The 16,085-nt window shown below is 45.7% G+C and overlaps 1 protein-coding gene across 2 annotated transcripts in view; it reads right to left on the reverse strand.

Annotated features, from left to right (window-relative positions):
* Nucleotides 1–16,085, reverse strand: part of RMDN2 (regulator of microtubule dynamics 2) — a 726,737-nt gene that overhangs the window by 266,359 nt on the left and 444,293 nt on the right. For both annotated transcript variants that reach the window (XM_086926853.1, XM_086926852.1), the window contains exon 6: nt 13,609–13,684. In XM_086926853.1, the coding sequence (XP_086782979.1) occupies nt 13,609–13,684 (76 nt within the window). The remainder of the gene's footprint in view (nt 1–13,608; nt 13,685–16,085) is intronic.

The following is a 16,085-nucleotide window of genomic DNA, read 5'->3' on the forward strand; positions in this document are numbered from 1 at the left end:
ATGGAAGAGACCCATGCCTGTTTCCATTTAGCTGGAACAATAGCTGATGAAAATGAGGAGTTAATAAGACTGTGCAGTGGGGCCAGGCAACACAGAGAGGAGTCTCTAAACTGGGGTCAGCCGGAGAGCCAGACTTAATCTTCCTAGTTAGTATGTCAAACTCCTCCCAAGACATTTCGGGAATGGCCGACAATAGGAAGGCAGGACTAGGTCTCACCAAAGGGGGAGAGCTCGGTTCCCTCACTGAGGTAAACGTGTGATATATGCACCGAATTTTCTCTACAAAAACAGAGGCCAGTTCATCACAATGGGAAGCAGAGGTAGGTACATTTATTGCAGACTTTTTGGTATTAAGCTCCTTAAGGATCTTAAAGATGACTTTGGCAGGATTTGAGCCAATTTTAATTTCGGAAGCATAATAATCTGCCAGGGCCCTGCATATAGCTCTGTGGTAAGCTTTGAGTTCCTTTAAATAGTAGACTTTTTTCTCCGAGGAGTAATCTTTCCTACAATTCAGGTTCCTGCCTCTTGCAGGTCTTCTTTAGGGACGCCAGGGTGTCATTAAACCAGGGATTGGCATCCTGGGTACGTCCTTGGACCCAAGTTGTAGGTATGAGCTTATCGAGCGCCCGTGTGATCCAAGCACAAAAGGAGTCATATCCTGTCTCAACTTCGTCGATAGGACCTAAAGGCTCGGCTCCCAGTAGCGCATAAAAATCCTCTAGACGGAGCTTACGCCAGGGCCTCTTAAACATAGTTCTTTGGGTATTGCAGAAATTGGACGCAGGGATAGAAAATGTCATACCCACTAAAAAGTGGTCCGACCAAGCTATAGGTATAGGGATAGCAGTCCTAGATTCCTCAATGTTCGTAAAAATCGGGTCCAGCACATGGCCGCCACTATGAGTGGGGCTCGTTACAGTCTGACGAAGCTGAAAGGCCGCCAAGTCAGCAGTCAGGGTGCGAATAGTCGAATCGTGCTCCAATTCAAAGTGGAGGTTAAGGTCGCCCAAAATGCTGAAATTAGCTTTCCCCACAGCGGACGCCTCTACAGACTCCAGCAGGGAGGTGCTAAAACCGCCCACAGCTCCAGGGGGCCTGTAAATTAACAGTCCCGAAAAGGTGAAGTTCGTATTAATAGCAATGCTAAAATGCGCGCATTCCCCTCCCTCCAAACTGACTTTCTCAAAGCGGCAAGAATAGGCGGCTCTGGTGATCACTGCAATGCTGCCTCCTCTGGTAGATCTATTAACCAGAGAGACCGAATAGTCCGGTGGTAGGTATAAATTAGGAATAGTCAGTTGATCTTCACTCATCCATGTTTCAGTTAAGAAGAGGATGTCTGGGGATTCGTCAACTATAAGATCTAATACTTCCGCATGATGTTTCATTAATGAACGCACTTTCAACTGTTGTACCTTTACCTGTTGTTGCACATGAGGTTTAGAGAAGGCTCTTATAGTGGTCGGAATGGGAAGGGAGAACTGACCACACTGACAGGTGAACGGGCCACTTAAAGGATATAAAGAGACACAGCCCTCTCGAGATTTTAAGGGACGAAGTTTATACAGGTCCTCTCGTGAGTAAAAACCCCTAACCGGCAAACTTTGGCCAGCATCTCTGGCGAGAGGCGACGTCCTGGCGCGGGCGGGCGCAGACGGGCACGCCTTTTGCGCATCGCCAGTACGCCCGCTGCGCGGACGAAAACGAGTCATTTTATAGGGCGAGAGGAGGGTGGGAGGCTGCCACCAACTAGACCGCAGCCCTCGCAGTCCCTCTATCTCCTACCGCGTCAGCGCCTAGTCGCCTGCGCGGGGAGCAGGGATCGAGATGCAGTGGCAATCGAGTCAGCACCAAAGCGTGGTGCAAGAGGGGGTATAACAAGCAGTAGAATGTTAAAAGACAAATAAATAATAAATTAAAAATTCAGTCTCAAGACCTATTCCCCCGGCTTTCCGCCTCAGGGGAGATAAGAACTCAGGATGCAGGGCTCAACATAAATAAAATGCTAATATTGTCTTATTATCATTTTATTTATAGTCTGCTGGCATGGGCTGTGGGGTGACACTCCTCCGCCACTATGGAGGAGCCGCCCCTGTAATTTACTCCTGGTCTCATTTGCATTATCCCACGTATGCCGTCTTATCTCTTTGGCAGTGAGTGACCAAAGACTGCACTGAATTTTCTTTTTCATTCTACTCTATTGTATCGTACTTGTATCTCCAGTAATAGCCTGTATTCTCATGTTAGCGCCTGCAAATAATCTTGTGCCAAAATACACTACGGTTCATGGCATCTAGCCCGTAAAGACTGCCAAAAGCGTTCTGAGAAAATAAACACTGCTCAGCACATATCAGCATTTTCTAGTTACCAACTAAGACCGACAGATCCGCAGTCTCTGGTCACCTAAATCAGCGGTTCGTAACCTTTTAACTGCTGTGTGCTCTCAATGAATCAGTAAATGAATCCGGGAACCCCACCCAGAAACTAATAATCGTCGGGACTAACAGCCTAAGCCAATTCTATGATTTCAAACATAAAAACAATACACACAAAATACAAAAACAAGGATACACCAAACAAATGCTCAAATATTGAGATGTTTTGTATAATTCACCCTCAAATATAAAAAAAATACATCTTCGATTTTGCTTCTTTAATTATATATACTTTATAGTTTTAATGTCATTTAATTTTTAAAACAGTCACGACCTCCTGCGTAGGCCTCATGGACCCTCAGGGGTCCTCGGACCACAGGTTTGGAACCACTGGCTTAAATAAAAGTGTGATAGTAAAAATGAAATTATTTTAACACTGATTGGATTGTGAGAGAAACAGATTTACAACTATAGGACAACTGGCGATGTTCTAAATGCAATTTTATTAAGTTATTTCCCATGTTATTTCTGAGCAACGACACCAGGGGCCTTATTATGAATTGTCATTGTTTGCACCCGGCGCACCTTTTAAAAGGTGCGATAGGCGCAAACAACGGCAATGGGCCCAATTACGAAGTATGCTCTGCCACCAGGGCAGCTGCAAACTCGCACTGCCCCCAGGGCAGCGCATTCATGGGAAAATACATAGCAGCTGCTCTGTGTTTTTACAGTGCAGGCGGCACCCGCCTGAACTTTTTCAGGTGAATAAAGATCCCCTGGCAGGCGGGTGCAGTAACTGCCTGCACTCGCCTGCAAGAGGGTCTGGGGGTCCATGTGACCCCCTTTACCCCCCGGAGAGGGCTACTCTCATGAGGCGCACTGACAGTTTGCCACCTTTTAAATAGCACGCTGTCAGTGCGCTTCCGGAGTGCTTCTTTGCCTCTGCGCCGAAATCTGTAATATGGTGCGGGCGCAGAGTCAAAGAACTCTGCGCCAAAGTCAAATGACTATGCAAATGAGGGAACGCCCTCTGAAGGTAGCGCTGGCGCTCTAAGTACGCCAGCGCTATCGGTATTAGTGAAAGGGACACACAAGCGTCTGTGGCCCCTTCTATAATACCAAAGTGCCCCACCTCACCTTGACCCTTCGGCAGGTCGCTCCCCTCCCGCTGCAGCTCCGCCACTGTCTGCCTCCGTGACCGCCTCCTGACCTGCCTGGGCGTTGCTCCTGTGCCTGTTCGGGTTTCCTGAGCGCTCCGTGCAGAGCCTGGTTTCCCGGCCCCTGGCCCCGGATTGATTCGCCGCCCTCTGACCCAGCCCCCTTCCTTCTGTATCCCGCCCCCCTCCCTCGCTCCCTGCGCTCTGCTTCTGGTTTTCCCGCTGCTGCTTCCCCTGCGGCCCGCCCCCTGCTGCTGATTTGCCGCTCCCACCAGCTCCACCCTCCTCCCAGCTGAGACTTCCTCCCGCTCCTCCTTTTATGACGGCCGCGCCGCTGGCGCGCATAAGGCGCGCCTAAGGCAAGCCCGTCTGCGCCTGGACCACGCCCAGCGCCACGACCCCTGGACCACACACCATCCAGGTAGCCCACATCCAGTACGATGCTAACACCCTCATCGCACTCAACCCTGGACGACCATCCAGCTGCCACAAGGCCGCACCCAAGCGCACCCACGGCCCCTTCACCTGCCGGAACTGCAGCTTCTCCTGCACCAAGGATGCCGTGTCACCGACCACGACAGAGCCCAACCAGCTCCGATGCATCCTGCTCAACACATGCTCCGCACGCAAACATGCCGTCGAGCTCTGGGACCTACTCGCCTCCACATCACCAGACATCGCCTTCTTGACCGAGACCTGGATGAACGAAGCCTCCTCCCCAGACATCGCAGTGGCCGTCCCCGACGGATACAAGATCACCTGCAGAGACCGCACCAACAGAGTAGGCGGAGGAATCGCCATCATCCACAAGAGCACCATCAGGGTCTCCACAAGCACCGCCGACACCTCCAGATTCACACGGACCCTAAGACCACCCTAAGAGGCACCCTCATCTACAGATCACCCGGACCCTGTCCCCAATTTTGCAACTCCATCGCCGACTTCATCAGCACGCACGCACTGACCTCCACTGACTACATCCTCCTGGGCGACCTGAACTACCACCTGGAAAACGACAATGACAGCAACTCACCACCCTTATCGACAACCTCACCACCCTTGGACTAACACAGATCGTCACAACACCTACCCACATCGCCGGCCACACGCTCGATGCCATCTCCACCTCCAGTCCCCATGTTGCCTTCAGCCACGCCTCCAAACTCACCTGGACCGACCACCACTGCGTCCACTTCAGCTTCCAGAAACCCATCTCACGTCACCACACCCCCACAGATCCCTAGACGCCGCTGGGGCAAAGTCACCAAGGAACCACTACAAGCTCACCTCGCACTCAACCCCATCGACCCCGAGGAGGGGGCCCGCGCCCTCACACTGGATGGAAGACTGCGACAACACCTTAGCCCCAATGAGACAGCACACCAACAGGGACTCCAGCCAGAGAGCCAGCTGGTTCACCCCGGAACTGCTAGCCTACAAGCGCGCCTGTCGGAGACTGGAAACCACCTGGCGCAATGAGAAAAAAACTTGATAGCCACGCAGCCCTCAAGGCTGCCATCCGCAACCACCACCACCTTATCAGGACCGCCAAGAAGGCCTCCTTCAGAGTCCGCCTCGACAACAACACACACAACAGCAAGGAGCTCTTCAACATAGTGAAGGAACTCTCTAACCCTGGCTCCTGCACCAACGACATCCCGCCATCACAAGCTATTTGCGACACACTCGCTGCCTTCTTCCCCCGCAAGATCGCTGACATCCACAACAGCTTCAATCCACGGACGCACCCCGCCAACCGGACCACACCGGTACCACCAACACCCACCGACCACGGCCACCTCACTGCATGGACCAGCGTGACCACCGAAAACACCATCATAACCATGATCACCATCCACTCCGGTGCCCCATCCGACCCTCTTCCCCACCACATCGTCAACAAGGCCGACAGCTCAATCGCACCCCACCTGTGTAACATCATCAACCTCTCATTCAAGAACGCGACCTTCCCTGAGTGCTGGAAGCACGCCGAGATTAACGCCCTACTGAAGAAACCTTAGGCGGACCCGAGCGACCTCAAGAACTTCCTGCCCATCTCCCTGCTCCCGTTCCCGGCGAAGGTCATTGAAAAGATCGTCAACACCCAGCTCATCCGCTACTTGGAAGATAACAACATCCTCGACCCCTCCCAGTCAGGTTTCCGCAAGAACCACAGCACCGAGACCGCCCTCATCGCAGCCACAGACCACATCAGAATCCTACTCGACAACGGCAAGACAGCAGCCCTCATCCTCCTGGACCTCTCCCCCGCATTCGACACCGTCTGCCATCACACACTACGCACACGCCTCTACGACGCAGGGATCCGCGACAAGGTCCTGGAATGGATCACTACCTTCCTCTCCGACAGAACCCAAAGAGTCCGCCTCCTCCGTCCACTCAGGAGTCACCAAGACCATCTGCGGCATCCCGCAAGGATCATCCCTCAGCCTGACACTCTTCAACTTCTACATGGTGCCACTCGCATGCATCGCCAGACTCCACGACCTCAACATAATCTCGTATGCCGACGACACCCAGCTGATCCTCTCCCTCACCAAGGACCCCCTCACCGCCAAAGCCAACCTTCACCGTGGTATGAAGGCTGTCGCCAACTGGATGGAAGACAGCCGGCTAAAACTGAACACGGACAAGACGGAGATCCTCCTCCTCAGACCCAACCCCTCCGCCTTGGACGTCTCCTGGTGGCCCAACTCCCTGGTCACCGCCCCGACTCCAACCAACCACGCACGCAACCTGGGAGTCATCCTCGACTCGAAACTCACCATGGCCAACCAAATCAACTCTGTCTCTTCAACCTGCTTCTACACCCTCCGCATGCTCCGCAAGATCTACAGATGGATCCCTAGAGACACATGAAAAACCGTCACCCACGCCCACATCAGCAGCAGACTCGACTACGGCAACACCCTCTAGGCCGGAGCCCCGTCCAAGCTCATCAGCAGACGTCAAAGAATCCAGAAGGCCTCTGCACGCCTGATCCCCGACGTCCCCCGCTGAGATCACATCACCCCCCACCTGAGAGACCTGCACTGGCTCCCCGTCGACAGAAGAATCACCTTCAAACTCCTGACCCACGCACACAAGGCACTCCACAACACCGGCCCAGAATACCTCAACAGCCGACTGTCATTCTACGTACCCAATAGAGAACTCCGCTCCGCCGACCTCTCACTGGACACCATCCCACGCATCCACAGAACCACTTCCGGGGACAGGTCCTTCTCCCACCACGCCGCCAAGACATGGAACTCCCTCCCTCTATCCCTACGCCAGACAGAAGACCCACAAACCTTCAGGAGACTACTCAAAACCTGGCTCTTCAAACGCTAGCTGCAGCCATCCTCCCCCCCCCCCCAGCGCCTTGAGACACTCACGGGTGAGTAGTGAGCTCTATAAATTTTACGATTGATTGATTGATTGATTGATTGATTGATTGATTGAAGGGCATGCAAAGTGGGCTCTGATTACAAACACATGTTTCTAAACAAAGTGATGTTGCTTTGGCCTGGCAGTATAGGCTGACTGTTCCTAGTGGAGCAGAACCATGGGCGATTTGCAGAGGCTGTCTGAAGTGGGAGTGAGCAAAAAGTGATGGATGCGTTATAATTTTCATAAAGTTTCTATTTTGGGTATCCCCTCTTTTTTGATTATATATGTTCTTATTTTGGTAAATGTTGTTAATGCAAAGACACAATTATCAATGTTGTTTAAGAGTTTGTTTCAGTGCAATGTGATAATTCATTTTGAATCAATATAGTCATGTTTTATCATGACTTGAATAGCTTGTCTACTTATTGAGTTAAAGAAATCATGACCAATGGGTCATAGAAATGTATATCTTAATTTCTCAGTTATTGTTTTTCAACATTAAGCAGTTTCACAGAATAAAAGGAGATGAAAGGCTAGAGGGGCTTCAATACTAGTTGTTCATTCAGAAATGTTCAGACATTGTATATAAGTTGGAAGGAAGCGTTATTAGATAGAGAGGAACTTCAATCCATGCATTCAAGGCTGAGGGTTTTCCAGCAGTTGTAAATATCTTACTTTGCTTAAGGTTACAAAGAAGAGAAATGGAGTCCTCCTACCGGCTTATCTACTGGCTCAAGGACCTAGCGGCTGAGATGCGGCGACAAGAACAGCAGTAGCGGTTTCTTTATTGAGCACTGCTTCTATAGTTCAGCAAAGGTGTGTCGGTGCAAACCATCTATGAATGTTAAGTAGCTCATTTAGGGGAAGGGAGAGGTTGGGGATATTGACCATGAGAAACCGTAAAATACCATCAAAATGTTACAATATTTTTTGTTGTACTGCCTATTGTCAAGTGTTGTTGCTCTTAACTTGTTTATTTTTATAGTTTTATAGCAACTACTAATCATATTGTGTGCACTAGTATAGGGTTTGGCTTTCAGTACATCTTGAAAATATGTTTTGAGTTTCCTAGTGTTCTTGAGCGTGTCTATTCATGTTGGACGAGGGTTTTGGTTCCTCTAACTATTCCTATATGTCTCACATGACTGATCTTTAACCTAATATGCAACTTACTCATGTAATGCGCAGTGGGTTGCACTCCATCGGGTTCTCGTCTCATGTTGGTACATTGACCATGTCCTTGGTGCCAGAGAGTCTAGAAAAACCTCAGTCAGGCGGTATTCTGGTGAGATATCCAGAAATCATAATAGACTGGAATGCAACCCATAATAATTGCCAGTGGATTACATGAATTCAAGTATTACACTCATCACTTTGTTTTTCACAGACACAGAGGAGACACTTTTGCACTTATCAAAATACACAAAAGTACAAAAAACGTTAAAAGGGGACTGAACAGAAGGCCTATTCCCAGGTGTACCCTATAGCAGCACATTTGCAGTGCAATTATAAATCTAAGGGCACCCTCAAGACAATTATTTCCTTTCAGGTCCTGCCTCCAGTCTTAATACCGGACACCTCACAAGATTGCGTCAAGGGAAACAAGCATTGGCATAGCCAATAGGTCTCGCTTTTGGGACCTTATAAGTATTTAGTTATGCAGCACAATATCCTTGGTGCTACAACATCAACTGTTGTATGGCTAAGGTCCGAAATGCGAGACCTATTGGCTATTCCAATGCTTTTTTTTTTAGCTATGTCACCTCGTGCCATGGTTGAGGGGGAGGTACACCTTAGGTAGTAAATAATTGGATGAGGAAATGTAAGGAAATAGTGCATCCTACAGTGGGATAATAAGATTTCCCCGCCCCTTTCCAAAATTTCTGAAAAAGTCTTTAGGTAGGGAAAAAGCTGCTAAATCTAGTAAACACTCAAGGAAACAAACCAGATCTACTTCGCCATAAATGTTCATTGCTGTCAGAGCTTTCAAGCTTCCCGATTCACTATGTGAGTAGCGTATCCAGGCTAGACCTTCTCTTTTGCACCCAGGACAAAGAAGTGGGAATCAAAGGGTCATAAGGCTGGTGTTCTGTTTAAGTTACAAAGACACAACAAGCTGCAAGTGGCCTTTTCCTGCAAATGCCCAGCAGCAACTGAACCCAGATTACAACCTGTTTAGCCTCTGCCTGACACCCTGCAAGTCTCGAAGTGCCTCACTGCGGGGCTTTAAAATTGTACTGCTGTGCTGTATTGGTCCTTAAAGTACTAAAGTCAGACAGTAAAACCTGACCAAGACAAACCTGATTGGAGCTCTGATCTTTGCAGTCAGCCTCAAAATTGGACCTAGGCCTGAGCTACCACAACCATTAACTCATGGGTAGCTTATGCTTCTTGTTGCTATTCCTACTTAGATCTTTAAAATCACCCTCTGTTCCCATTATTGGATTTCTCATTTGGTATTATTTTGTTTATTAATTTATTTCGGTTTGACATTTGTGTTTTGCATTTTTACTTTATTGCTGCTTTGGTTCTCAAATAGTTTACATATTTAATTAAGCCTTTTTTCTCTTTGGCACAGCTAACAAGAGGCAGAGTGCAGGTTAATTTAGTTACTGAGGGTTCTTCCCCACAAGGTTTAGGATTATTCCTTGAGCAGGGTAGTAAGCCACCCCAAATAATCCAATTTCTTACAAAAACTACTTGACAGATTTGAAGGACTCAATGGGTTGGGATCTGGTTTATCAGTAAACAAAAGGCTCATCTGTACTACTAAATATAAATACATCAAGAGCGATAACAAGGGCCTATGTAGTTTCAAATAATTAAATCCACTTTTGTGATGCCTACGTAATTCAGAAGTAGATTAGGTATGCCCAGAAATAGGTCACGATAAAACAGTACCCTTGTTATTCAACCTTCACTTCACTAATGAGGCGCAATAAAGCTTTAACGTCTTGGGTTTCTATTTGCAGGGTGCTATGTATAGACAGTTCTTTGAACTGAGCAAAGGCAGATTTCCCTGACAAGTTCCAGGCTGCAAAGGCACACCACGTGGTCCAACCACGGAATGCACCTACAGTAATTACAAGTGGGTCAAACGGATTTAATCCATCCGGCGTGAATACTAGGCAAAATCAGTGTAATGGGGATTGGAGCAACCTAAGACCCCAAAGTAAGGAAGTCAAAACCTCAACTGAAGCCACCACCATCCAGGCATTGGAGAGCACGACAAACTAGGAATCTCATTCTCCATGAAAGATGGGTCTTCATTCTGAACCATAGAAACAAGGACCACTTTAAATGGATTCAGGATAAAAAGTGCAGTGAACATTTAATTCCAACCCTTTGACCCAAAGCCTATCCATATGCATACAGAAAGTATGCAGTCTAACAAGCTACAAAAATAACAGCCTTTAATAATTTCGCAGACTGCCCTGTGCTCCTCACATTCCTTTTAGAGGTAGTGAAAGGTTAGGGTCCTCGAACAATAAATTCCACTAACACAATACCTTGTCTTTTATGCCTCTACTGCAGTCATGGACCGTCCAAGCACACTAGGCTGGGTCCTTGGGTGACAATTTAAGTTGGGCACCAAATTCAAGGAAGGGAAAAACAATATATAGTGAGCATGTCAGCCTCATTTGCGCGCGGCACCCTTAGGTCACTGGAAACTAGCCAGCTGCAGGCTGACTGAAACCCAAATATTTAAAATAGCTGAAAACCAAATCAACTATATACGTACATCTTTGCATTCTTAAGTTACTAATTAACTGCTAGGCACCAATTAGGGGAAGGCGGACGCAGAAAAATTGTGTTTCCTTGAGGAAAACCAATAGAGTTTTCTTGAAAAATGTATCACAAATGTTGCACTTCTAACAGAGTATGGCAAAACTTCCAAGCCAACCACCAAGACCGATATGGACCTCGTAATGGAGTAGTTAATTAAGAACTGTAATAATAAAATAGTACGATGACCAAGTACGTTTTGGATCTATTTAAAAATAACTCTGCACAAGGACCCTCATGAAGCCGCCAATTATCTATTGTCCAAATGGTACACCGTTTTCCAGGTTAACTGACCACCTGCTATTATAGGCCTGGGGGAATAACAGACCATGGGCCAGCTCGCAAACATGAAAAGTGAGCCGAAGTACCAGGGCCATAGGTTAGGACCTTTTGCAACTGTGACTCAAAGGCCGAGATGAACTGCCGTTTCCCAGCTACATGTGGGAAATAATCTGGCACACCGTTGCTTCCCCCTGTAGTATTCCACTTGCTGCTTCTTAAGTATCCACCCGCCGCAGCATAAAGTTAAAACAAAAGAAAATCGGGTACAGACATGGACGAGATCGAAGGCAAGCAGGCGAGGGATAAGAAATAAGCGGTATAGGCAAAAAATGCAAGTTATGAATGGGTCAAAAAAAGACTGCCAGTGAGAGAGACGGGACGTGATGTACGAATAAAAATGCAATAAAACATTCATAGGTGAAACATTCTCCATGTAAGAGATCCGTCTAGGAGAAAGACGAATGAGTGAAAATGATTTACAAGATAACGAGGGCTGAGGCTAAAGTGATACGGACAGTGGAAACAGTGAAAAGGGGATGAGGATGTATTAAATGTGCACAAAAAAGGGAAATGGAATCTAGACATGGAATGTTGAACGAGTGAAAGGGAGCAAGAAGTCAAATGACTGGGTAAAGAAATAAAATATTTAAAAACTGAAGCAAGTAGTAAATGGAGGAAGATTAAAAATCAACGAAAAGGGCAGAGACTAAGAAAGCCACGCTAGTGATTAACTGAAAACGATGGAAGAAAAACAAAAGGAATTAAAAATAAAATGCTAAATAAAAGAAATCTAGATTATTGAATGGTGAGAAAACAGAAGCAATACGACGTAAACAGGAATGCAATGACTCGAAAAACTAAAGATTCGGCCAGCAGACTGCTGCAATCAAAGGAGTGCAAGAGCCCCACTGGGTCTCTGCATGATGTCAGAGAAGCGTGTAAAGTTCACCGGGATATCACCAAGACCGCAGGGGATTGCACAGTATTTTAGAAATCTAACGGTGTTCCAGCCACACTTGAGTGATTTACAATATTATCAATATATAAACACCCAGGTGATTGCGAGACACGAAATAAAGAGACCAGTTTACTGGAAATTAAGGGAAACGAAAGGTTAACATTTCCGCATTTTACCCAAGAGACCTTTTCACTTTAAAAAAGTCCATATTTAACTTTCCAAGCTGTCATCTTATCACGATCCACATACAAATGGGTGGTTCCAACAACCTTCGCATCCCAAAACAAGAGCAGCAGGCTGCCGGCAGCAGGTGGAGGCGCGTGGAAGCAGGGGGAGGCGCGGGCCTTGCGCTGCAGCAGTGGGAGGAGGGGGGCTGCGCGATTCACTTGCGGGAGCGATAATTGCTACCATATGGAGGCCCTCGCTCCTGCAAGTGAATTGCCGCACGGGCACGCGTTGCCATTGAAGGCAATGGAATGCGTGCACGTTTTTGGCTGGAAAGCCAAAGCGATAGCAAAAGGTCTTTTTGCTAATGCGCGCTGCATAGGCGAGACCTAAAAAGTGTCGGATACTTGTACTCAAACATTATGTTGGCTCTTCATACAGCAGGATGGCTTGAACAATAAGATCCCTATTTAAGTAATGCAGACCTCTGTATGGTGCCAGGCACTTTATGAATTCTCCTTGGATTAGTGGCATATCAAAGTAAGTCCTCCGTCTGCTGCAGGCCATTTCCAAGGACATGATCCTCCACAACATTGATCCACGCTGGGAGACTGCAGATATCTGAGAACAGCACCATAAGCAGGTGACTAGAAGCTGGTGCTCCGCTTGTGATATCCCAGTTAATGGGAGTTGATCCCTGAACACTTAATATCACCTTTCCTCTGAAAACAAGCAATACAAAGCCAATACATCTGGCTTGCTTTTCCAATTATAACCAAGAACTTTTAGATTTGCCAATCCATCTTTAGCATAGCCGATATGTATCCATGTCTATACTTTGCGGGAAAAATAACAGCAGTAAAAAACAACATGTTATTGTAGCTGCAAGGAAGAAGAAAACAAACAACCTCAGAAATTGGGTAATAATGCATTGTTCTTGTAACAGACTTAAATCGTCAGTTAAGATGTCAAGTTGTCAGCATGTGTAAACAACTTCAGACCACATAGTGGCTCTCAATTGAAATCTATAGGTCATGTCACATCTACAGTCTAACAAAAAAGCAACTTGAAGTCCCATAGCCAAAAACAAATTGGAACACAAAGGCAACTTTGTATCCATCTGCAAAAACCCATAGGCTTGCCAAACAGCCTCTCGAAGCAAAGGCAGAGCGTAAAAACACAAAAAAGTCAATGGCTTACGGTTGGTGACCCAAAACCTGCTGTATCTCTATACCTCTAATCATACTTTTTTGGAGAATTGATGATAGGAGATCAAGCTGTCTTTAAGCAGACAAATACTTTCATTCGAAAGATGTTAAAAAATGAGGTCACTGCACAAGTTATGGTCATTGCAATTTAGTGGAAAGGAGTGAAATGTGTGAGCAAGCTGTACAGAGCACAAATCATTGATGCAGCCAGCACCCTATAGCATGTAGAACTTGACAAGAAGAGCTATTAAATAAGCACTTCACGTTAAAATGTACAGTACCTTGAAGAGATAGCCATTCTTGATTTTATTCTGTACGCTCTCATATTCAGACAAATAACCACACATGATGGCAAACCTGAAAAATGAATACAAATATTATTTCACTATTAAACCAATCAAATGTATCCTAAAATCTAACCTGAAAGATTTTTAAAAATCACACGTTACCATTGGTCAATCATGTCATGTAGTGCTTTCTTCCACAGTCTTCCATCTTTGTGGCAATGTATATATTAGGAACTATTATAGCCCATCTACTGAGATGGGTGAAAGATTAGGTACAGCCAGTATCACATTTATGGACGCGCGCAGAACGCACACAGATCTTGTAAGCAGGTAAATTAACTTGTTCGGGTATCTGGTCAGGTTATAATTTAAAAATCAGCAAATTCTCTAATTAAATAAGTTACCAGGGCCATACCTAACAGCAAGCTTTGTTTCACCACAGAACCTTTTCCACTCTATTTTAGCTATAAGCCCAGCCTCAACATAATGTCAACAGGTTCTAAAGAGTGAATGGCTGAGCCTAGCAATCTGTCCTTCGGTTGCAGTGGAGGCTGGTTGTGCCCCTTGCAAAGGCACAACTGATTGTTGGTAGCTCTTTCCGAGATGTTTGAAGAGAAAGAAGAATCAGTCTCTGGCGGAAGTCATGGGAGGGAGTTTCAGGTCCTTGAGTCCACCTATTTTTATTATGCAGTTTTCTAAAGCTCAAAACTGGTCCAATGGCATTTGAGCGCTTTACAGAAATACAAAAATAAGTTCAATATAAAGGTTTAAAAAGAATTGATCATCAATACGCCTAAAGAGCATACCGTGTGTAGCTATACATAGATTCATTTTGTGTGTATCTAATTACGATGACTATGTAGATTTAGAATTTGTAGGCTGGCCTTGGCCAGGCTATGTCGGATTAGACCAGCCAATCTGTCTGCCCTTTTTCTGTTTTTGGTTAGCTTTCAATTTCCTTTTTTTTTTCCTTCGAGTCAGATGGGAGGCGGGGGGGAAGGCACTCGGTGTTCCCAGGGACTGGCTGTCCCTGTGCCTCATAAGGTGGGTTGGGGGTGTGGGTGGGATGGTTGGGTGGGCGTGGGTGGGATGGTGGGGTGGTGGTGTAAATCAACAGCAGCTGGAGGTGAGCAAAACCTGTATACTATGGTACTTATACTGTATGGTTTTCTTTTTTCAGATAATTTATTTTGTTTCACTAAAAGCCTTGACTATAGCATTGCAAGGAGATTTGTAATACATTTTCAAATGGCAAGAATAATAAATGTGTGGATCCTAGTGAGGACTTGCCGATATTCAATTACTATTTTCGCTGATGGGTAGGGAAATTAGAATTTGTACTCTTAATGTTAACGGTCTTAATGATGGTAAAAAGAGAGGAATTCTTGCTAAAATGATACATTTGTTACAAATTGATATTCTTTCCCTCCAGGAAACTCATATTTCTTGGGGGGAAAGAGATTTATTAAAGAATCTGGGACTAGACCTGCTGATTTGTTCTAAACAAACAGGAATTAAACGGGGAGTAGCTATACTTATGAGGCGGAATTTAGGTACTGTTCTTCATATGTCAGCCGATAAGTGGGGTAGGTGGGCCTCAGCTGAAATTTTATTATCTCTGAATAAAATTATGATTTATTCTGTATATGGCCCTAATTTACATGACTCAGAATTGTTTAATTCCTTAAACCAGGAGCTAGCATTATGTAATGTCCCTATTATTTTTAATGGAGATCTAAACATTCATTTGGAAGCTAGCTTTAATATTAGGAAAATCGAAAACTATGTTGGCTGTAAACCACGGACGTTTAAGGCTTTAAGGTCTTTGGTATTAGATAATGGCCTCTTTGATGCCTGGCATATTTTACATTCTGCAGTTCCTGGGTATAGTTTTTTTTCTGCCCCACACAGGAAATTTGTCCGCCTCGATTATTTTTTTCTTTCCCAGTTTTTTTCTGATAAATATAAGATACAAGTCCTTCCAAAATTACTGTCTGATCATAATCCTATCCTTCTCAGTTTTAACTTGCCATATATTGGGCCGCCTACGCAATTATCTTGGTCTTTTCAGAGCAATCTGCTACTACAACAAGATTATATACTTTTCATGTCAAATATTATCCAAGAGTTCTTTCAGATAAATAATGGATCCGCATCAATTCCAATAGTCTGGGATACATTTAAATTTAGTATAAGTGGTGAAATTTTAAAGTATTCGAATTTTCAACATAAATCTAATCGGGATACATTTAAAAAAGATTGCGACTTGGTTCTAGAAGCAGAATTGCAATTGGCAGAAAGTATCAAACATAATAAGAATGTAGCAGAATCTCAAACTGATTTATCCATCAAACGCAACCAAGTTTATTCTCATATTGCTGATCAGGTAGCATTACGCTACTTTCAATACCGCACAGAAAGTTATGAACTGAGTGAACAAACAGGGAAAGTTCTGGCACAAAGACTTCGTC

This window comes from Lissotriton vulgaris, chromosome 6 (genome assembly GCF_964263255.1).
Source record: "Lissotriton vulgaris chromosome 6, aLisVul1.2, whole genome shotgun sequence".
Lineage (NCBI taxonomy): Eukaryota > Metazoa > Chordata > Amphibia > Caudata > Salamandridae > Lissotriton > Lissotriton vulgaris.